We start from the raw sequence: 24,429 nt of genomic DNA on the forward strand, positions 1-24,429 counted from the left end.
TTTTTATTTATTTACTTATTGGGAGAGACAAAGAGAAAGAGAGAGCGATTGAATGGGAACACCAGGGCATACAGCCACTGCAAACAAACTCCAGACACATGCATCACCATGTGCATCTGGCTTATGTGGTACGGTGGTTTGATTCAGGTGTCCCCGTAAACTTAGGTGTTCTGAATGCTAGGCTCCCAGCTCATGGAGATTTGGAAATTAACATCTCCTGGAGGCAGTGTATTGTTGGGGGCGGGCTTATGGGTGTTATAGCCAGTGTCCTCTTGCCAGTGTTTGGCACACTCTCCTGTTCCTGTTTTCCATCTAATGTTGGCCAGAGTGTCCACCCTCTGCTCATGTCATCGTTTTCCCCTGCCATCATGGAGCTTCCCCTCGAGCCTGTAGGCCAAAATAAACCTCTTTTTGACCCCCACAAGCTTCTCTTGGTTGGGTGATTTCTACCAGTAATGTGAACCTGACCACACCAGTAATGTTGGTACTGAGAGTGGGGTCGTTTGCTGTTAGACACCTGACTATGTGGCTTTGGCCTTTTGGAGCTGATTTTCAAGAGGAATGTGGAAGGATTTGAAACCTTGGCCTGAGAGATGCCTTGCAGTGCTGTAAGTACAGCTTTGTGGACTATTCTGGTCAGAGTTGAAAGACCTGAATGCAGTATGAACTATGAACTGTGAGGTTTGGCTGATGAAGGTGAGAAAGAGCATTGCTTGGACTGGGCTAGAAGCAATTTCTGTGGGAGGATTGCTGTTATGGTCATGTCCTGAGAATTTGTGCAGGGTTGCATTGCGTAGAAATGGACTGGTATGAGTAGAGGGACATGGCACAGAAATGAAATCCTTGGGCTGAAACTGCTGCCTGTTCAGCTGCAATTGAGAGATTACAGCCATTGAGATTGGGTGAGCTGACCTGCATTGGGATAACAGAAAGAATGCAGGTTTTTTTTTTTTTTTTTTTTTTTTTTCAAGGTAGGGTTTCACTCTAGTCCAGGCTGACCTGAAATTCACTACGTAGTCTCAGGGTGGCCTCGAACTCATGGTGATCCTTCTACCTCTGCCTCATGAATGCTGGGATTAAAGGCATGTGCCACCATGCCCAGCAACAATGCAGTTTTTTGAAGGGGCTTGAATGGTCAAGGAGTGTCCTGTTCTTCAAAGTCAGCTTTACTGCCCCCTGGATTAACAAGTTGGCACCCCATCTGGTATTGTGGAGTATAAGAAATGCAGGAAAGAGAGGGCCATTGAATTTGCAACACAGTCCTGTGTTTTGGAAATGGCCATGGGCAGTGTGAAGCAGGTTTGCTGGATGCCTGCATGGGGACCTGATGGGGCCATAAGGATGAACCATGGGTTGCAGTGGAGACCCAGTGGAGATGCCAGGACCATGAGATGGCTGCCAAGGAGAGCTATGTGACCTTGTGCTTGCCTCACCTTTGTGTGTCTGGCTTACATGGGATCTAGAGAGTTGAACATGGGTTCTTAGCCTTTACAGGCAAGTGCCTTAACTGCTAAGCTATCTCTCCAGCCTTGAAAAAGGTTGTTTTTTTTTCTCAAATTTTTATTAACAACTTCCATGATTATAAAAAATATCCCATGGTAATACCCTCCTTCCCCCAACCTTCCCCTTTGAAACTCCATTCTCCATAATATCCCCTCCCCCTCTCAATCAGTCTCTCTTTTAATTTTGATATCATGATCTTTTCCTTCTCTTATGATGGTCTTGTGTAGGTAGTGTCAGGCACTGTGAGGTCATGGATATCCAGGCCATTTTGTGTCTGGAGGGAGCACGTTGTAAGGAGTCCTACCCTTCCTTTGGCTCTTACATTCTTTCCACCACCTCTTGTACACTAGCACCTGAGCCTTGGAAGGTGTGATAGAGATATTGTGCTGAGCACTCCTGTCACTTCTTTCCAGCACCATGATACCTTCTGAGTCATCCCAAGGTCACTGCCATCTGAAAAGTGAAGATTCTCTACCCAAAGTGAGAGTAGCATTAACATAAGGGTATGAACATTAACAGAAGTGCTTACTTGGCAGTTTGATAAGCATAGTATATACATTTAGCCAGACAACAGCAGATGTTACACTCCTAGGGCTCATGACTACACCTGTTTTAAGTTTTCAGTATCCGGGATATATTCCCTCCCATGGAGCGAGCCTCCAGTCCAATTAGAGGGCAGTTGGTTTCCACCATGATAGACGTGCCACTATTGCACCCATTGGCTCATTTGGCCTGGCTGGCCAAATATAAGGCTTGCAGTGTCCACTGTTGAGTATCTTCACTGGTGATTTCTCTTTCTCCCATTGAACTGGAGAATGGCTTCTTCCAGTTTTCTATCAGCTGGTCCACATGGAGGAGGTTATCAGCTCAGTTCCAGCAGGATTTCTCAGTGGCCTTGCAGCCCAAATATGTAGAGTCTTCAGCAATAGGGTCTTACCATCTATTCCTGGTGGGAAACCAAGGGCCTCGGCAATGGCCTATAAATTTTTGGGGATATCAGGGACCTCCCTGGCCAACAACTCACTGGAAGGTATCCCATCACTGGCACTGAAAAATTTCTAGCAACAATCTACAGCTTCTGAGTGTTCCATTGTCCAAAAAAGTGGGATCCCATATGATTTATTTATATCCTCTAAAGTTTGATTAGCCCTCTCTCCACCTTTGCTTTACTCGATCTCTTCCCATGACTCACTTTGGGCCTTTTCACCCCCGTTAATCTATTCTTCTACTTACATATATACAATACCATCCTATTAAATAACCCCCTCCCTTCCTTTCTCTTCCCTTTATATCTCTTTTCTAGCTTACTGGCCTCTGCTACTGAGTTTTTTCCTTCTCACACAGAAGCCCTATCGTCTGTAGCTAGGATCTGCATAACAAAGGTTTTCTTGATGGTGTGGACCTTGCAAGGCTGTGCAGAGTAACACAGGGTAAGATAGAACAGATGTGCTAGCTTGGGTCTCTATCCCTCTGCTGATAGTACAATCACAGGGCCATCTTCATGTGCTGGGCTGGTTCTGGTCCTAATTACCTCGCAAAGCTCCATCTCACATACCAGGTTTGGAATAAGTATCTATTATTTAATAAAGACATGCACTCCAAACCAGCCTGAAACTCACTACATTGGCTAGCCTAGGACTCACAATCTTCCTGTGTTAGCCTCCCAATCCCTGGGATTACAGATGTATGTTGCCATGCCCAGCTGACTTCTTACCTGTTAATACTTTGCAGTAAGAACTGAAGTTCAAGGTGAGCTTTGTTGGGGACAGTCAAACCACAGCACCAGGTCTGACCTGTGTTGACCCTTACATTTAGGATCTTTTTGTTCGCCTATGATTTTTCTATGGAATCTTTTATTCAGTTCCTATTGCAATTACCTTCCTGTTGCTGAGACAAAACACCAGACCAGAAGCAGCTTTTAGGAGGAATGGGTTTATTTCAGCTTACAGTTTCAAGGCAAAGCTTCAGCATGGCAGAAGCAGCTGGCTCACAACATCACACATCCACAGCAGAAAGAACGAACAGCCAGAGCTCAAGCTGGCTCTGAACACATAGTAGGCTACATTCAAGATCTACCCCCAGTGTCACACCTTCTTTAGCAGGGCTCTACCTGCTGCAGGCTAAGTAGGAAGCTCCATCAAAAATAACCAAGGGAAGCTGGGCATGGTGGTGCACGCCTTTAATTCCACCACTCCGGAAGCAGAGGTAGGAGGATTGCTGTGAGTTCAAGGCCACCCTAAGACTCTATAGTGAATTCCAGGTCGGTCTGGGCTAGAGTGAGACCCTACCTCAAAAAACAACAACAACAACAATAATAATAATAACCAAGGGTCTGGAGAGATGGATCAGCAGTTAAAGGTGCGTGCTTGCAAAGCCTGGTGACCCAGGTTTGATTCCCCAGTACCCATGTCAAGCCAGATGCACTGAGTCATTTGCAGTGGCTGGAGGCCCTGGTCTGCCTACATATGGCCCCCTTTCTTTGCTTGCGAATAGATAATTAACAAAAATACTTTTGAAAAATACCTGAGGCTGTGGGGGACATCTCCATTCAAACCATCACAGTTCCCCATGTGGGGTATTGTTTCCCTTGCTGTATGTTACAATTAAGAACATTTAAGATTTGATGAAGTAACTTACAAAATCATCAGTACAGAGACTCACCGCTGCTATTTTATTTTATTTTACCACTGAGCACTTTTAATTTCCTATAAGCACATCTTTTAAAGAAGCCCAGTATCCCCCACTTAAAGTGTCCTTCTGGAATGACTGAAAAGACTTAAGGGCTATGCCTAGTATCTGCCTCATGTTCCCCTCCAGGACAAAGCCCAATAGTGCTACACCTCATAGTTGCCACAAGGTGTCTCTGTTGAACAGATTCCGGTACAGGTTGTGGAAGGGCTGTCCACTGTGTCCACTGTGGCCGCCTTGGCCCGTCTTCCTAGAACGGATCCCTGCAGAGGACAAAGTGGTACCCTACCATAAGGTTCCCAGGGAAGGCACTAAAGCCACAACTGCATTATGGACATCCACCGCTGGACAATGGGGTCTGACATCCAAGCAGAGAAATCACTGGCAAATTCCCTAAGACCAGTGCCATAGACCCTTAGGGTATTTCTAGATCAATGTTTCTACTTATATTCCTTCTCCTTCCCCCTTCCTCCTTTATTTATTTTTTGCAGGGTTGCTTCTTGAGACAGGATCTCACTCTGTAGCTCAGTCTGATCTTGAATTCATGATCCTCCTGCCTAGATTTCCAAAGTGCTAAGATTCTAACTGCACTTGGCCCCCAATATCCTGGGGGTGGACTAGAGGAGTGAAAGGTTCATAGCCTTCCCTGAAAACTAAAGGGAGCTAACAAGTTAATAACTATCCTTAAAGCTCAAGGGCAATAAAGAAGGCAAAGAGGCGTTTGGCCTCATTAAATTTGGCACCCTTCCCTGACTGATGTACTCCTCTCTTAAATGGCCTTGAAGGACCAGAGACCATCTGAGTATCCCTCGCCCCCCTTAGACATTCCTGGCTTAAGAAGCCTATTCTGAACAAGGACACAAACAGCTACATTTTTTTTTAAATCAACTGAACCTGGTCCAGTCTGTTTTTCTTAGGATCCTCCTTATAAACTTGCACCCCAGCCTGGCTCAGTGCTTCAGCCTTCATCCCGCGGGAAGGCTGCTGCCTCTCGCCGTTTCCCTCAATAAACAGGCTGTCTGTAGAGATCAAGTCCAGTGTTCTCTTTTACTTTTCTTACAAGGAGAAGCCACCCCTGAGGTACAACAGTGCAACTTTGTTTCTAAGGGGAAGAGCTCGAGTGTTGGGCTTATGGGTGCGAACGTTTGTAAGCGGCGCTGCGGCAGAGAGAAGAGCAGAGAGGAAGGGTCCAGGGCAGCAGGAGAATGCACTGCACTCCGCACATCTCTCCCCCGGCTGCTCACGCACAGACCTCAGTAAGCCCTCACCCCTCTCTTCTTGTACTGGGGATTGAACCTAGGGCCTCTCACATGCTGCGCAGCAAGTGCTCTGCCACCGAGCTACATCCTCAACCTGCTTTTTTTTTTTTTTGCATGTGTGTGAATGCGGTATGTATACATGTTCATATTTGTGTGGGAATATCACACATCTCTTTTTGAGACAGTCTCTCACTGGTGTGAAGGTCACCAATCAGACTCCACGGGTTAGCCCGCGGATGCCAAAGAGCCTCCTGTCTGCCTCCTCAAGATGGGAATCAGGACCTTGTGCCTTCACAACCACTGAGCTGTCTCCCCAGTTCTTTTATTTATTTACTTTTCACTTTGGCACAAGAGTTTCAGTAAGTTGCCCACGCTGGCCTTGAACTCACTGTGTACTCTCGAGCTTGTGGAGTTTAGTAAGGTCCGTATCACCTCCCAAATTTCAGCAGCTGAACTTGGGTGGCTTTGAGATGAGTAAGCCTGGCACTCAAGAGGCACAAGGGGTTCAAGGAGCCCATCAAATCCAAACAGATCGGGGTGGGGGGCTTGTCCAAGACCCCTCCCCAAGTAGTTCACCCCGCCCCCACCCCCGCCCGCCCCAGTGGCTCTCTGCCTTCAAAACAGCCTCAAGCAGTCCACCTGCGGCGCTGACGCCAGGTCGGTCCCCAGCCCCGCTGCCAGGGCCAGGGCCGGGGGGAGCTCAGGACAGATACTCCCTCACGGCGAGCTCCTTGAGGGTGAACCCCCGGTGGGTGGACCTCCGGAGCTGGCTCTCCTCCAGCCTGGCCTGCAGCGACACGAAGTCCTTGCCGAGCGCGTAGGCCAGGCGGACCATGGCGTCCAGCAGCGGCGCGTAGTAGCGGTGGGCCTGGCGCGCGTGCAGGCGGCGCAGCGCGCGCTCCCCGGCCGCGAAGGCGTCGGCGGGCCGCTCCAGGTCGCGCAGGCACACGAGCAGCGCGCAGAGCGCGGGCACGGCGGCGGGCGGCCAGTGCGCCGTGAGCTTCTCGTGCAGCGGCAGCACGCGGCCCAGCACGTCGAGCGCGCGCGCGTACTGCCCGGCGCGCAGGCAGCCGAAGGCCTCGCGCAGCTCGGGCCGCGTCAGGAAGTCGGTGAGCTCGCGCGAGCGGCGCACGGCGCGCACGCCGTACAGCAGCCGCAGGTAGTCGCGCAGCGCCTCGCGCCGCTCGCTGATGGTCTCGGCCGACAGGTTCCCGGTGAGGCGCTTGCGCGGGAACGCCACGTCCTCCAGCTCGGCCCCGAAGCGCTTGAGCAGCGCCTTGTGCAGCTTCTCGAAGTCCGAGTAGCGCCGCTCCAACACCGCCTTGTTGCTGTCGAAGCTGCCCGTCTGGACCACCACGATCTGGTACATCTGCGAGAGGGGAGGAGGCTGCCAGTCCGAACAAGGAGCCCTCCCCCGCTCCAGAGTTGGGGGTAAAAGGAGCCTGCTTGCAAAGCCGTAGTATGGCGCAGGTTCGATTCCCCAGGGCCCACCAGAAGCCGGTGGCGCACAGTGGCACGTGCGTCTGGAATTCGTTTGCAATGGCTAGAGGCCCTGGCACACTCACTCATTCTCTCTGCCCACAAATAAACATTCAAAAAGTAAACTGGGCTGGAGAAAGAGCTTTGGTGGATAAAGAGCTTGCCTTCACAGCCAGAGGACCCAGGTTTACTTCTCCAGGACCCACGTAAGCCCAATGCACGAGGTGGTGCATGCGTCTGGAGTTCGGGTACAGTGGCAAGAGGCCCTGATGCGCCCATATACATTCTCTCTCTCTCCCTCCCGCAAGTAAAGAAGTACCCGAGGCCAGCCAGGGGTGGTGGCACATATCTTTAATCCCAGCACTCCAGAGGGTACATACTGAATTCCAAGTCAGCTGAGCTAGAGTAAGACATTATCTCAAAAAAATAAATAAAAATTAAAAATAAAAAAACTAATAAGCCATTTTTCAAAAGTACGCCCAAAGGATTGTGTATTCTCTGTGTGTATGTTGTATGCACACATACATGTGTGATGCGGGAAGATGGAACCCAGGGCCTTTCACATGTTAGGCAAGTGTTCCATCACTGAGCCCCAGACCCTCATTGTTTTTCAAAAACATTTTTATTTGTTTATTTAAGAGAGAGAGGGAGGGCTAGAGAGATGGCTTAGCAGTTAAGGCGTTTGCCTGCAAAGCCAAAGGACCCAGGTTCGATCCCCCAGGACCTATGTTAGCCAGCTGTGCAAGAGAGCCCATGCGTCTGGAGTTTGTTTGCAGTGGCTAGAGGCCCTGGTGTGCCCATTTTCCTTCTCTCTCTTCCTCCCCTTTCTCCTGTCAAATAAGTAAATAAATAAAAATAAAATATTAAAGAGAGAGAGAGAGAGAGAGAGAGAGAGAGAGAGAGAGAGAGAGGGAGAGAATGGGCACACCACAGCCTCTAGCCGCTACAAACGAATCCCACACCTTGTGCATCTGGCTTTATGTGGGTACTGGGGAATGAACCTGGGTCCTTTGTGTTTTTTTTAAAGTAGTTTTATTTATTCATTTGTGAGCAGAGAGAGCAAGAGAGTGCACATGGGTGCGCCAGGGCCTTCTGCAGTAGCGAATGAACTCCAGATGCGTGAACCACTTTGTGCATCCTGCTTTATGTAAGTATTGGGGAATCAAACTTGGGCTATCAGGATTTGCACACAAGTGCCCTCAACCACGGAGCCATTGCCCCAGCCCTGACATTTTGTTTTTGAGTCAAATGTCTTACAGTGTAGCTCAAGCTGGTCACAAACTCCCATCCTCCTGCCTCCACATCCTGAGGGCTGGGATTACTGCCATGCTAAGGCTGTCTGGCTGCAGAGATGCAGTTCTTTTTATTTATTATTTATTTATTTATTTGAGAGTGACTGGAGGGGGGGGGAGAGAGAGAAAGAGAATATGGGTGTGCCAGGGCCTCCAGCCACTGCAGACACTCAGACGCATGCACTACCTTGTGCATCTGGCTTATTTGGGTCCTAGGGAATCGAACCTGGGTCCTATGGCTTTGCAGGCAAGTGCCTTAACCGCTGAACCATCTCTCCAGCCCTCTTTTTATTTTTACTAGTATATTTCAGCACATTAAATGCACAAAGTAGTGGGTTTCATGTGACATTGTCATTCATGCATATAACATACTTTGATGATATTCATCTGATACTCATCTGATATTCCCTCATGCCCCCCTGCCTCTGCTGTGTTATTTGTAAAGTGGTTCATGGCCAAAGTCATCCTTGCAGTGGTAGACAGTGCCCAGAGGCATCACAGAGGAAAGAGCAGAAAAATCTGCTTAGACAGAGGGCCTGAAGTCTCCCTTGACTTTGTATTGTCAAAACTGAGGCCCCATGAGCTGAGCTGGGAAGCTTGGACTGGAATTGGGTTTCCCTGTGTGAAATACCCTGTGCTGAGAGTTTGTTTCAGGCACTGTATAACATCAGTTAAGTATACTGCCAATGATGTGGCATAGCAAGAAATGTTTCCATCTCAATCCTCTTCCAAGAGAGCACTGATTCAGGCCTCATACTCTAGTCAAGACTGCCCAGGTCCCACACAGTCTAGCTGTGTGGCTCTTAGATTGGTCATTTACCCTATCTGAGCCCAAGTGTTTTTCAACTGTAAATTGAGGATAGGAAGAGTTCCTACTTCACTCACTGGATGACGATTAAACAAATCAATGAATGAACACATGGAAGTCTGGGGGAATGACTATCCTGGACCCAGTGAAGTGGGGAATGGTAGTCTGTGGCTTTTACATCTCCCTAGCACAGGCTGATAGTCTACTCTTAATAAAGTCAGCAGCCCCCAAGCAGGGAGCCTCCCACAGCCATGGTAAGCAGCTTGAATCTAATAATAGACCTCAGCTTCCTTTGTATTTCATAATGACTTTTTTATATCATGCAAAACTGAAATTTTTTTTTTTGTTTGTTCGAGGTAGGGTCTCACTCTAGTCCAGGCTGACCTCGAATTCACTATGGAGTCTCAGGGTGGTCTCGAACTCACGGCGATCCACCTACCTCTGTCTCCCAAGTGCTGGGATTAAAGGCGTGCGCCACCACGCCCGGCTGAAGTGCTTTTTAAAAAAGTGGTTCAATTCAAAGAAAACAAAAATCAATAATCATCGTTAATGATACGAGGATACAGCAAATTGGTGGGGAAGGAACACAGATGATGAACGTCTAGTAGCATGGGATTAAGCTGGGATAGCCCTGCTTAAGGCCACGACTGTGCCGCAGGTGCCGCTAATGTTCACTGGACCCAGCCCTGGCATCACGAAACCTCCACTTCTCTGGAAGAATCTATGAATTAGCGTTGTCAACCCATTTCATGGCTGAGAAAAGCTAAGGTCTCCCACGACTTGTCCAAGTCCAGGCAGGAGGCATCGTGATGGAACTTGACTTACCACAAATTTGGAGACTCTCTTCTCCTCGATGCGGGCTGAGGCGATCTCAAAGAGCAGCTTGACGGGCTTCCAGCGGCTCTTCTCCTTCCTCCACCTCTCCTGCAGCTCCCGAGTGGTCATGCTAGAGTTGAGGCTGGGGCTGTCCTCAGCGTCTGCAAAGATAGCGCCTGTCGGGATTGGCAACCGACAGCGCCCTCTAGCGGCGAGAGCTGGCGTGTGTCTGGGACATCCGTTCAGTGTGGGTGGGTTTAGGGGTTAATTGCCCCTTTCCTCCTATTCCCACATTAATAGGTTCAGTTGGGACATGGGTCAGAACCCTGTAAATGCGCCCAGCATGTTGACCTCAAATAGCCCACCACCCTTCACTGCTTCTTGGTTGTGAAAGGCAGTGTGGCCATGTTGCATCACTCACTTCCTGGCTGTAGATGAGCTATTTTGCAAACCTCCTCTTCTGACAAACAGTGATCCTGTCATGGCTGCCCCTGCACTCCCTCCAACACTGACTCTGGATGGCCACAGGGATTCCTGTAGTGCACATCAGTGTGATGGAGAAATGTACAAGGAGGCCGCGTTTAAGCTTAGCCCTGGCTTGCCCTTCCAACCCCTCTCATCTTGGTCTCCTGGCCAGCTCTCTGTTTTGAATCCAATCTTCCTGTTTCCTTTCCTAGAAACCAATAGTGTTTCTTAAACCTCACTTGAGCTCCACACCATTCTGAAAATCTACACACCTTAGAAATTTTCCCCACCCCAAGTGCACTGTATTGCAAGGGTGCAGGTCCCGGCAGCCCTTGTTTTATGCTGACCTAGATGCCACTTCTCACCCCGTCTCTTGGTATTGCTATAAGAGACTGCCACCTTATTCTGGTAGCCTGTCTGTGGCACTTCTAATTTTCAGTGATGTTTCCCAACTGAACTTGAGGACCAGGGCGGAATTATCTGTCCCACTTTCCCTGCATCACATACCTCAGGCTTCTGAGAGTCTATCTTTTAAAAATATTTTATATATTTGCAAGCAGAGAGTGATAGAGACAGACAGACAGAATGGGCTCACCAGGGCCTCTAGCTACTGCAAATGAACTCCAGATGCATGTGCCACTTTGTGCATGTGGCTTTCTGTGGGTCCTGGAGAATTGAACTAGGGTCATTAGGCTCTTCAGGCAATCGCCTTAACTACTGAGCTCTCTCTCCAGCCCCTGAGAATCCATCTTGAATGAGATTGTTCCAAGAGATGATGCTATAGTAGACATTATCTGTCAGTGCCCCTTGGCACCCTCTATTCTGGAGTATTCTGCTGACTTCCTGAGGGAAGCAACATTGTATGACTCGGGCCCTGAGACCTTTCCAGGGCCACAACAGCATAATCGGGCACCTCCCTCAGCCCATGCAGGAAGGGACATTGCACTATCCCTGGCTTCTTTGTGCCTTGGATGCCACAACTCTGAAGTATATTCTGCACACCTTCCAGAGGACCCCCATTGGGATTGCACCTTAGTCATGTGATCATTCATCCTCTGTGTGGGTTTGCTGCCCGTCCCTTGTTTGTCTCCTCCACTTCCTGCCGTACCTCCAAGGGTCATCTTCCACATAAGCAGTTTATATACCAAGACCCTTGCTTTGACGTCTGCTTGGGAATGGCGACCCGTGTTAAGACGGGTGCCAGGCTGGCTTAAAACATCACTTCAGTGGTTCACATTCGTACTCCTCTTTCAATGTCTTTACTCCTCCTTGCCCCTGCCAAGCTCACCTGAGTGTTCTTCCAGTCCTGGACATGGGAGGTCTGGGCCCAAGGCTGGGAACTCCTGCCCGGTCCTTGCTGTGCATGGGGCTATGGGTTCTGTCCAGCCAGGGCTCCCAGGGTGCTCTGGACTTGCCATGTTCTGAGGCTGTCAGCAGGGAGAGAGAGAACAGTGAGAGCCCACTCATGTTGGGGTTCCTGGAAGTTCCTAGTGAGAGCTTGGGATCCCAGGCTGGCAGGCAGGGAGATTCAAATGCCAGTGCGCCCCTGGCTGGGTGTTCCACTGCCCACCTAGCTGCCAGGTCACGCGTGGCCTGTCCTTCAGGTGGACCCCTGGCACCCAGGCAGCACAACCCTTGTTTAAGAGCCCGAATCCAGGTACTGTGGGAGTTGCTGTGCATTTCACACAAGGTGATGTCAAGCAAAGGTAATGACTGACGATGACTGGAAGAAAGATACTGGCTGCTCCAGATAGATGTCCCACCACTTAAGTTTATATTTCAATGCCCTGGTCTGAACATCTGGGCTCACCACGGCCTATAGGAAGGAAATGGGGCCACTGCTGCCCGAGTGCCTGCCACTTTGTCCCCGCTTTAGGTATGAGACCCCTCTCTAGTTGGTCTAGCCTGGGGAGGGGAGGTCAGAGGAGCTGGAGTCCATGCCTTGGGATGGCTCTAAATGTGGCAGGTCAGGTGCCTTCCAAGCACTTGTCCAGTGGGGGCCTTCAGAAAATCCTCCAACGAGCCTCACTTTTAAGGTAGGCAAGAGCGGGGGCTCAGCAGGCCCACAACTACACGTTCTTGGACACTCAGTAGCCTCCAGTCTAAGAGGCCCTCATGGAGGCCACAGGACAGCCTCAGGTGCACTTAGCCACTGAGCCATCACCCTAGCCCTCATTTACCTACTTTAAAACAGATATTTACTATTTACTATGCAGACCTCACACTCACCTAGTTCTTGATACCCCTCTATCCAATTTAACACCCACAAAAATCCATCATGTTTGCAGCTTTCACACAAGGAAACAGATGTAGTCCAAGGTCATGCTGCTGGTGAGTACCGAGGAGCAAAGGGGAACTTGTCTCAAATGCTGGGATGTGCTGGCTCGGACATGCTCTCAGTCTGACTGCCATCAGAAGCAGGAACTGTTTTAATGTCCGCTTTGTGATACGGGAACTGAGGTGCAGAGCTGCCCACCATTAGGGCTGGTGCGTGATGGCAGGACCCAGGCCCAGGATGGCTGGCTGCAGAATCCTCCCTGTCACCACAGTTGGGCGGGAGGCAGGCAGCAGTTTCCCGAGGTCCAGTTCACATACTAACTCTGTGACCCAGACATGTAAATCAGATGACCTGGCAGCCTCTCTGTGCCTCAACATGAGCACAGTGGGAAAAGCTACTTCACAAGACTGATGTGAGAATTAAGTCAGGACCACCCCAGAGAACATCAGCTCAAAGCTCTGCACACACCAGGCCCTGTTATTAGGATTTGGCACATACCAGGCACTACAGTTGTCCCGTTATTAGCATTTGGCACACACTAGAGGTTTGAGAAATAACTCTAAAATGCCAGCTGGAATAGGAGTATAAATAGCAGCAAATTGGAAAAAGACACAATGAAAATATTCACTCCCAACAAAACAAATGGCTGGGGTACCCTTCTAAGGCACGTATTAGTGGGTTTTTTGTTTTGTTTTGGCCACTGAGACAGAATACCTGATATAAACCAAAGAGAAGGATTTATTTTGTTCCATTTCAGAGGTTTCAGCTCATCATGGTGGTGAAGTGGAGCAGCTCACCTGGAAACCAGGATGCAGGAGAGAGAGAATGTCTGCACTAATGGGGACTTTCTCCACTTTCCTCCTGTGTGTTTGTGTGTGTGGTGTGTATGCACATGTACACATGCAAATGAAAGCCAGAGGACAACTTCAAGTGCACTTTTTCAGGCACTTTATTTGAGACCGGGTCTCCTGCTTGCGAAGTCGGCTAGACTGGCTTGCTAGTGAGCCCCACAGGGATCCACCTGTTTCCTCCTCCCCAGCATAGCCTTGAACTCATGGAGATCCTCCTACTTCTGCCTCCCAAGTGCTGGGATTAAAGAGGCTCTGTTTTCTCGAGATCAAACAGATCCTCATGCTTGCAAGGCAAGCACATCACTGACTGGGTAACTCCCCAACCCCTCCAGCTTCCTCTTTGTCCTTCCGGATCCCAAGCCTTTGGGATGGTACTGCCCACATTCAGGGCTGGTTTCTGTCCCTCCCTTAATTAGTATTATGGACACCTCTAGAGGTACGCTTCACCAGTCTCCTAGGCAATTCTCAATGCACTTGACAATCAAGACTAACCACTGTAGCACAGAAATTCAAAATAATGGGGCAAGCTCATCTCTTTATCAGTACCTGAGGTAGCTGTGTGTGGAAGATGGGGAGTGGAACAGGACTTGAACACTGGGCTTTGAATGGCACTGCCCTGGTCTGAACCTCTCTGCTGTCCATGGCTTTACAGGACATGGGACCCGCTACCTGAGTGCCTGCCACTTTGTCCCTGCTGTAGGCATGAGACACCTCTCTGGTTGGCCTGGCCTGGGGAGGGGAGGTCAGTAAAGCTGGAGCCTGTGCCTCGGGATGGCTCTACATGTGGCAGGTAGAAGGGACTTGGGCTCATTTGGTCTCTGAGCACTTGTCCCGTGGGTTCCTTCAGGAAATCCTCTACTAAGCCTCATATTTAGAGGCAGGCAAGCTGAGGCATGAAGCAGGGGCTCGGCTCACCCTCAGCTGCCCACACCTGGGCACTCAGTAGCTGGTATGTCTCACTTCTCTCAGCCCTGTCGAAGAGTCAGCAGAGATGGCCTTGCATCCCGGCCAGCTGGTTACATATACTATCTCCTGCCTTTCACCCTCCTGGCAAGTGTGGCTGCAAGCCCTGCTCTATTGCTAAGGTGATGTATGGCTAGGGGTGGAGCCTCACTGTTCTACTAAGTGCTTAGGCAAGACAGCATGTGATCCATACACTTTTTTTTTTGAGACAGTGTCTTACTTGCCCAAGGTGGCCTGGAACTCATGATCCTCTGGCCTCTGCCTCCAGAGTGCTAGGGTTATTTTTTAAAATTAATTTAATTTATTTATTTGAGGGAGAGAGAGAAGATGGGCACACCAGGGCCTCCAGTCACTGCAGATGAACTCCAGCTGCACGCGCCCCCTTGTGCATCTGGCTTAGGTGGGTCCTGGAGAGTTGAACCTGGGTCCTTTGGTTTTGCAGGCAAGCACCTTAACTGCTAAGCCATCTCTCCAGCCCAGAGTGCTGGGATTATAAGTGTTCATCAGCAAACACAGTTAATCTAATGGGGACCTAGTGTAGTGTTGTCTAACTCCATCAGCTCATCTGTGACAAAGGCGCTGGCACGTGGAATTGGCCTCAGTGGGCCTGGCCCTTGGCTCTGTTTTGGTCTGGCAGCTGGTATCGGGTCAGAAGCAGGGAGGGCTTTGCTTTCCCAAGACCTCAGAAGACCCAGAAATGGTGCTGTAGCTGGACACTCCAGTAGAGATCTTGGAAAGCTAACTGTGCAACCACTCTTGGAATAAAACTAAACCCGGCAGACAAGGCCACGCCTCTGTTTTCTCTTACGGGACTGGCCAGGAGTCCCTCACTTTAAAAAAGAGGAATGGGAAGGGGAAAGTCATGCCTTTCTGGGTTTGGGGACAGCTTCCCAATCATGTCTAGGTCTCAGTCTCCCTCTCCAGGGTTTAGGAAAGCAATCCTGTCACTGAAAAGCTCTTTGGAGGCAGCCATACTGGGAGCTCTGCAGGCCCTGCCCTCCCTCTCTACACTCTTGGTGGCAAAGATGTCTAGACTTTACAGCAAAACACTGCAGAGGTTGATGCTGTTGGCTTGGGAACCTGTACATGGCTCAGAGGACAGGGAAACGTCCCTGTCACCCCCCACACACACTGGCATCCTCCAGCTCCCATGCCAGGTGCACTGTCCTCGCTTCCTACTTCCTACCTGCTTGTCCATTTCCCCTGCTGAGCACGTTGGGCCACCTGCAGAGTCCAGGTCCTCACAGAGAGCCTGAGCTTCTAGCAGAGCCCAGTAAAGCCTCCTGAGCTGCCCCAGGAGACAGAAGAAGAACTGGGAACGCCCCTGTCAAAGAGCAGTGGGAAGAAGAAGCCTGGAGTGGTAGCCCTGGTTGTGGAGTTTGAAGCTCTGGCCATCCTCACTTCACTGGAATGTCAGGCGAGGTATTCCCACCTGCTGCTCCTGGGGCAGGTGGAGGCCACATGGGACCACTGGGTGTTTGCCCAAGAAGCCTGGCTCAGGAAGGGCTCTCAAAGTGGTCATAAACCAGAAACCCCCGTGTAGTGGGGTGAGGGGAAGTGCTGCGTCTTGAACAGAAGCAGACTTCAGCCACGCAACACCCAGACAGCCCCAGCTTATAATAAGGCTGGGGTGGGCCCTGGAGTCTGCACTTGAGACAAGTCCCCCAGAGCTATGGTGACGCACAGTCCTTGGCACCACTCGAGAGAACCAGGTAGAGAGACCAGGACCAGAAGGATTTGCACAGTGCCTGACATTTCAAAAGGAATGGAGATGATGGGTCAAGGTAGAGGACTGTTACCTGTTGTTTCCCAAAGGAGGAGAGCCACACAGATACAAACAGTCACCATCTCTCAGCCCTCCCACCCTGTCCCCAGCAGTACTCAGAATGTTCCAGAAGGAGGGGACCAAGCCACCCTGAGCTTAGAGTCAAACACTCACTGACCTGGGGTCTTCAGGTTCTGTAGGTCCAGGGGTCCAGGAGGCATCACATGGCCCTTTTGGCTGTCTGCTCTAAGTTCCAGCAAGAGGGTCGACTGTCCGCTGCTCTGCCGAGTTCCCCGTTTGAAAACAGGAAATAGGCTGTATGACCTGCTCCCAGGGCCCCAGCCCATTGGCTGAGGGAAGGTGTGCAGGGCCTGCAGTACACGTCAGGGCGGTTGTGTGGTGGAGGACTTATGGGAGAAGTACAGCCTGGCCTCATTTCTCAGCAGCCTTCAGTCATCTCTCTGACCCTTAAACACCTACCTGACAATCTAACATTTAGATAGATAGCTGCTCCCATAGTCTTTTTTCTTTTTTAAAGACTTTTTCTCCTGTGGATATGACAGAAGACCACAGACTAGAAAAAATTATTTTTTTCAATTTTTTATAACAGCATCCATGATTATAAAAAATGCCCCATGGTAATACCTTCCCTCCCCCCACGTTCCCCTTCGAAATTCCATTCTCCATCATATCCTCTCACCATCTCAATCAGTCTCTTTTATTTTGATGCCATCATCTTTTCCTCCTATTATGATGGTCTTGTGTAGGTAGTGTCAGGCACTGTGAGGTCATGGATATCCAGGCCATTTTGTGTCTGGGAAGAGCACATTGTAAGGAGTCCTACCCTTCCTTTGGCTCTTACATTCTTTCCGCCACCTCTTCCGCATTAGACCCTGAGCCTTGGAAGGTGTGATAGAGATATTACAGTACTGAGCACTTCGGTCACTTCTTTCCGGCACCATGATACTTTCTGAGTCATCCCAAGGTCATTGCCATCTGAAAAGAGAAGATTCTCTACCAAAAGTGAGAGTAGCATTAATATAAGGGTATGAACATTAAGAGCAGTGCTTGCTGGGCAGTTTGATAAGCATAGTATATACATTTACCCAGACAGCCACAGACATTATAGCCCTAGGGCTCATGACTACCCCTGTTTTAAGTTTTCAGTATCAGAGATATATTCCCTCCCAGGGAGTGGGCCTCCAGTCCAATTAGAGGGCAGTTGGTTTCCACCATGATAGATGTGCCACTATTGCACCCATTGGCTCATTTGGCCTGGGTGGCCAAATATAAGGCTTGCAGTGTCCACTGTTGAGTATCTTCACTGGTGATTTCTCTTTCTCCCATTGAACTGGATGCAGAATGGCTTCTTCCAGCTTTCTGTCTGCTCTTCTAAATGGAGCATATTATCAGCTCAGTTCCAGCAGGATTTCTCAGTGGGAAAAATTATTTTAAAAAGTGTATTTAGCTCACACTTCTAGAGATTGGGAAGTCCAAGAGCACAGTGGCAAAAATACAAAATGTCCTCCAAATGTCCTGCATGTGTCTTTCTAAGCTTGATCCCCTCTCTCCAGCAGAGGTGGTCATGGCCCTGACTGGATGTCGCTTCTTCATTTTATGAACTTGTTACCAAGAAGTTGACTTTCATTTTATTCATTATTGAAATTGTGTGTGTGTGTGTGTGTGTGTGTGTGTGTGTTTTGCTGGGGTTTTAAATTTTTCCAATACATTTCTACATTGAATACACCACTGCTTATTCTTTGTGTGCGTGCATGTGTATGCATGCTTGCATGTGTATGAGCATGTGTGTATGGGGTTCATGTGTGTGCAAATACACACAGAAGCCAGAGGTTTTTGTCAGGAGCTCCCTGGTTGCTCTCTACCTTGTCCTTCCCAGTTGCTCTCCATCTTCTTCTCTTGCTGAACCCAGAGCTCATCCGTTCTGTTAGGCGAATGAGCCCTGTGAGCCCCAGCGACCCCCATCTCCACCTCTCCAGCCCCAGAATCACAGGTGCGTACACCACGCTCAGCATGACCGTGGTGCTGGGGACCTGAATTTGGGTCCTCATGCGTGTGTGGCAAGCAGCTGACCCACTGAGCCAGCCCCCCAGCCCTGCTCATTTGCCCTCAGGGCAGTGGCTCTCGTGTGGATTCTTTGAGGTGCCCATCATGATCCGCACCGCCAGATCCATTCTGAGACATTTAGCCAAGTCAGTCGGTCTAAGGGGATGTTGCTGGGTCTTTGAGGATAGGGTTTCAACTACACCAGGCTGGGCCCAGTGTGGCTGCTTTCATCCCCACCAGCCACGGATGGTGTGAGATAGCCAGATGCTCCGCCTTTTCACCTGCACTTGACACTGGCCGTTTTAATGGGTGTTACCTTCTAGCTTTAAGTGGATATCATTTCACGGACTTACCTCTTCAGTACAGTGTTAGTTCAAGTCCATTGCTCACCTTTTGTTATTTATTTGTGTGTGTGTATGCCACAGCACACATGTGGAGGGCTGAGGGTAACGTTGGGGTATTTTTCCTTTCTTTCCGCTTTGCTTGAGACAGGCTCTCCCTTGTTATTTATTTTTATTTATTTTTCTTCTTTGTGCACTCCAGTCTAGCCGGCCCATGGGCTTCTAGATTCTCCTGGTTCTGCCTCCTATTACCACTTTGCCACTGGCTTTATATACCTGGGTGCTGGGGAATCAAACTCAGGTTGATAGGCTTTGAAGGCACTTTTAACCACTGAGCCATCTCCCCAGCCATTATACATTAATTTATTTACAAGCAGAGAGAGATAGAAGTGAGATAATCAGCTGGGTGTGTTGGTACACACCTTTAATCCCAGCACTCGGGAGGCAGAGGTAGGAGGATCGCCATGAGTTTGAGGCCACCCTGAGACTACAGAGTGATTTCCAGGTCAGCCTGAGCTAGAGTGAGACCCTACCTCAATAAAAGCAGATAAAATAAAATGAAGAGAAGAAGTGAAACAGTCAGAGAATGGGCATGCCAAGGCCTCTAGCCACTGCAAACAAACTCCAGATGCATGCACCACTTTGTGTTTTTGGCTTTACGTGGGTACTGGGAATCGAACCCATGTCGTTAGGCTTTGCAGTCAAGTGCTGCAACCACTTAGCCATCTCTCCAGCCCCCTCGCTGAGTTATTTTAATTGCTTGTGGATGAGCTCTATATATTCACTGGGCATCTGTACTTGCCAGCATCCTGTCCCTGCCTGTGGCTTGCATTTGCACTCACTCAATGGGATTTTGTGACAAACAGGTGTTGCCAACCATATTCGACCACCAGAGTCATTTCTTGCATGGTTGTGAAGGTTTCTCTCTTGCTTCTGCTTCAATGAGATCAGCCTTTGGGAGGGTAAGGAGGAGTGGAGCTGTGCAGAACATTTACAATGAGTGCTGGCAGTTGATGTCCTTCTGAAACCTCCTGCGTTTGCCTCTCTCCTGGGACTCTAGCTTGCACCTGTTTACCTACTGGCCTGTTTATTGAACAGCACCCAAAACCACCTCTCTTCAGCGGTGCAAAGAGCAGCCACGTCTTTAAGGGTCCGATTCTGAGACTTGCCGCGGAGAAGTATCACACGTGGCATGCCTCTGGCCCGCTAGCCCTTTGGTGCAGAGCTTATGTCTTGTTGGCCTCTGCCTTCCACTGCCAGGTAGAAAGTCCTGTGTGGTATGGGACTGAGGGCTCACAGAGTGAGGCTGCATCGCCGCACCCCTTCTCTCCCCGTGTCATGTCTTGTGGGTCTTCAGTTTACTTGCCCTGCCTCTGTTCAGGCTCGGGCCCTGTGAGATGCCAAGAGGTTGTGAGCACTTCTCTGCACCTATCACCAGCCACCACTGACCACAGGGGAAGAGTGTGACAGTCTCTGCTTGCTTCCTCTTCTGTGGCCAAAGATGTTCTTTGGAAACCCCCCTGATATGGAAGGGTGCCTGACCTGGGTTGGGAAGACATACCTGGACCATAGTGACCAGATGAGTTTGCTATTGGTGGGCATCTCTGTGAAGCACAGATCTGTGCATTTTGATCCCACTCCATATATATATTTAAGGGCACTAGTCCCAAGGGGTTTCTACCCCATAACCTCCTCACCTCCCAAAGGTCCCACCTCTCAGGACCATCACACTGGGTGTTAGGAGTTCAGCATGAAGGCACATATTCTGTGTACAACAGATGGAGAAAGTTTTGGTAGGGTAGGCAAACAGTGACATCTTCAGTATTGAGACAAGACAAGGAGGAACCCCAAAAGACACTCTAGTGTCAGGGAAGGGAAATGCCAGTATTCCAGGAACTGAGTGCCCTTTCTGGAAGCCCAAACCAAAGAGCATTTCACTCCTGCTCTGAATTGCCCGTGACTTCCCATTATATACTGCCTGTGACTTCCCATTATATTCAGAGCCAATCCACATGCCACTGAGGTCCCCAGTATCTGCTTGCCTCCCCTCCTGACCCCACTGTGCCACTCCAGGGCCACCTGCTACCCTTACCACAGCCAGGCTGGAATGTCGGGTGAGCAGCCTCACTTCTGTCACTGAGTTCCCTTATGGAAATCCCCTGTAAAGGTTCTTTCCATAGAGGGCTTCCCCCACCCTTAGCTCCCAGCTTCCTCCAGGCAGCCTGCTTCCAACCCCTGTGCCAATGTCTATCACTATTGGCATATTGGTTTACTTGCTGCTTGTCTCAAAGTCCAGAATGGTGAGCTTTGTCTGTGTCAGGGTCTGTCCCCAGCACAGTACCCGCCGTCTAGTAGATGCTCAGTGGGTCGTTGCTATTTGAATGGGTGCTTGAGTGAGTGAATGAATGAGCGGATGAGAGAATGAAGGACTGTTTAGGCTATGGCTCCCGCTAAGGCCTGACTCACAGTGTGTGCCTGAGTGAGCCACCACCCCTCTCCAAATTGAATGGCATTCCGCATTGAGCAGTAATTATTACAAGTTACTGCTCACTCAACCCCTGGTGCTGCAAGGAAAGTGACCATAAATAAACTATTGCTCACCACCACTGTAGGCTGGTATGCTGAGGACTATGACACCGAAACACCTTTTTAAAACTTTTAATTCAGGGCTGGAGAGATGGCTTAGCAGTTAAGGCACTTGCCTGTGAAGTGTAAGGACTCATATTCGACTCTCCAGGTTCTACATAAGCCAGACACACAGTGACACAGGTTCACAAGGTCACACACGTGCACGAGAAGGTGCACACATCTGGAGTTTGGTTGCAGTGGCTGGAGGGCCTGGCACACTAATTTCCTCCCTCCCTCTCTTTCTTTCTCTTGTATAAAAAAAGTCCAGTCTGTTGGGCTTGTCTCAAAAAAAGTTTAATGTGTGTGTGTGTGTGTGTGTACACATGCTTGCCATGGCGTGTGTGAGGAGGTCAGAAGATAACCCTGAGGTATCTTTGCTTTCCTTACATCTTCTTTGAGACAGTCTTTTGCGGTTAGGAATGAATACCAGTCTCCTGGCTCCACTTCCCATTGGTACAGGTGACTTGGGGTCATAGATTCATGTACCATTTTGCATCCAGCTTTACGTGGGTGCTGGCAGGCTTTGCAGACAAGCACCTGTAACTGATGAACCCATCTTCTTATCCCCCTGAAATGCTTTTGAGAAATTAACAGGAATTGATCACCCACAGGGCAGGTGAACCTCCCCTGCAGGTTGGATGAAGGACACTGAGCTGGGGAGATGTTCGCAGATGACCCCAAACCACATCAGTCTCGTCTTTCTGCAGCTGCATGCACACTCAAGACTTTAAAAGGTTTCAAAGCTTATTCATGCGACAGGATTTTAAAATGAGGCCACAGACCAAGTGTGCTTCTGGCTGCCTTTGTGACTGCATTGAGATGTAATAGGAAGGATTGGGGCTCTGGCCTCATTTCTGCACTGCAGGCTTGGGGAGCCTGGGTCACCATGCTGAGACTCCTAATCCTTGCTCTGCCTCAGGACAGACAGGCCTGCTGATCTGTCAGGATTTGTTGAGATGGTGTGGAGAAAACAGAACTTTTCTTAACAAACCATTCTTTTGGTGAAGAGTTGAATAAGCACTTGGGGAGGGCAGGAGTGGACTGAACTCTGGGGGGAGAGTTGAGGTGGTGGGAAAGCCACTCTCATATTCTTTCCATGGGCTTGCTGCAGAAGGGCTAGACTCTGATATAGCAGCAACAACCCCATGGGATAGGACAAGGGCCCACATGGAGGTTATTGTCCAGCATGGGATAACCATCTGTGTCCAGTGCAGAAACTGGAACTGGGCATGACCCCTTCCATCCCAACCTTCTGGAGAGTCCCTCCAGAGGGTCCCCTGCCCCTGGGGACAACCTATAGACAGACCTATTCCCCATCAGACCTCCACATCAGAGGAGAGTTGTATTTATTTATTTATATGGAGAGAGAGAGAGAATGAATTGTGTGTGTGGTGTGTGTGTGTGTGTGTGTGTGAGAGAGAGAGAGAGAGAGAGAGAGAGAGAGAGAGAGAGAGAGAGAGAGAGAGAATGAATGAGTGCTCCAGGGCCTCTAGCCACTGTAGATGACTACAGGCACATGCACCACCTTGTGCATCTGGTTTATGTGGGTTCTGGGGAACTGAATCTGAGTCCTTAGGCTTCTTAGACAAGCACCTTAAGCACTAAGTCATCTAACCAGCCCTAGTATTTCTTTTAAAAAAAATATTTTACTTTTGCCGGGCATGGTGGCACACTCCTTTAATCCCAGCACTTGGGAGGCAGACGTAGGAGGTTTATGAGTTCGAGGCCACCCTGAGACTCCATAGTGAATTCCAGGTCAGCCTGGGCTACAGTGAGACCCTACCTCGAAAAACCAAAAAAAAAAAAAAATATATATATATATATATATTTATATTTACTTATTTATTTGACAGAAAAAGAGAGAGAGAGAATGGGTATTCCAGGGCCTCTAGCTGCTGCAAATGAACTCAGATGCGTGTGCCCCCTAGTGTATCTGGTTAACGTGGGTCCTAGGGAATTGAACCTGGGTCCTTTGGCTTTGCAGGAAAACTCCTTAACCACTGAGCCACCCCTCCAGCCCAGTATTTGTCTTTTATGACTTAGTTATAGTGGTCTTTTATATGGAACATTCTAGACAAAATCTAGAGAAAATATTTGTCTTCCATGTTGTTGGTCATTTTTCACTTTCCTGATAGTGTCTTTGAAGTAGCTTTGCTAATGCTCAATTTCTCTCTGTGTTTGGTTGTGCTTTAGATGTCACGTCTGGGAAATTGTTGCTTTATTCAAGGCCATACACACATATATTTCTTCTTTTAGCTCTTGCATGATGGCTTTGGCCCATGTTGGGTTATTTTTTGTATATGGTATGAGATAAGGGGCCAAATCCCTTTTTTTTACATGTGGATGTCCAGATTCTCAGAACCACTTATTAAAACAAAAGACTGTTCTTTCCTTTGGACTTGTCCCGGCACCCTTGTTAAAAAGCAACCTACTTTTTGAAATCAGGCTTATATTGTGGGTATCTTTATGCTGGTGAGCACACACTATAGCATCATTAAAAAATCAATTTCTGTTGAAACACAGCAGACATGAAGGACAGCACAGCTCTCATGAATGCTTAACTTGACCATTTCCCATTAAGTATTTGCATCCATGTAGACACCATTCAGACCAAAAATAGGGAATCGCCAGCACCCCAGTGCTTCCTTTGTCCTCACCCCTAGTCACTGTGACCTACCTCCTCCCCATGGTAACTTGTGTCCTGGCTCCTTCCACTGTGATTTGGTCTTGCCTGCTTTTGAACTTTATATCAATGGGATCATGCAGACCATGGGTGTTTGGGCATTTGGCTGCTCTCAGCAGCATTACGTCAGGCCTCAGCAGTCTGCTTTCTTTCATTGGGTTCATTGAATTATTTTCTTTTTAGTACATTCGCTTGCTTACTGCGTGTCAGGCCCTGTTATGTAGCCCTGAATCAGCCAGGGAACATGGCAGAAGAGTCCTGTTAGCTCAGAGCTCATGCTCTCCTAGGCAAGAGACTTAACAACAAAGACAGCAAGTAAGTAGACCGTTCAGCCCTGCACAGCATGGATGGAGTTAGAAGACAAAGCAGGGAAAAGGATGGAGAGGGGCTGCCACTGTATGGAGACTGGTCAGAGAAAGAGATCCTCCTTGGGAAAATCACAAGTAAGACCTGGAAGAGGTTCAGGAGGGAGCCATGCAGGTTTCCACAGGAAGAACATTCCAGGCTAAGTGAATAGAAATTGCAAAGGCCCCAGGTAGCAGCAGG

General features: G+C 49.2%; 1 protein-coding gene across 1 annotated transcript; it reads right to left on the reverse strand.

The window, feature by feature from the left end:
* Positions 1-6,065: 6,065 nt before the first annotated feature.
* Snx20 (sorting nexin 20) lies at positions 6,066-16,462 on the reverse strand. Its single transcript, XM_004664796.2, has 4 exons — positions 16,346-16,462; positions 11,599-11,737; positions 9,855-10,006; positions 6,066-6,819 (listed from the first exon to the last, which is right to left on the reverse strand). The coding sequence occupies exons 2-4, from the start codon at positions 11,726-11,728 to the stop codon at positions 6,151-6,153; spliced, it is 951 nt and encodes a 316-aa protein (XP_004664853.2). The 5' UTR covers positions 11,729-11,737; positions 16,346-16,462; the 3' UTR covers positions 6,066-6,150.
* Positions 16,463-24,429: the final 7,967 nt, after the last annotated feature.

The sequence above is a fragment of the Jaculus jaculus genome, chromosome 1 (assembly GCF_020740685.1).
Source record: "Jaculus jaculus isolate mJacJac1 chromosome 1, mJacJac1.mat.Y.cur, whole genome shotgun sequence".
Taxonomy (NCBI): Eukaryota; Metazoa; Chordata; class Mammalia; order Rodentia; family Dipodidae; genus Jaculus; species Jaculus jaculus.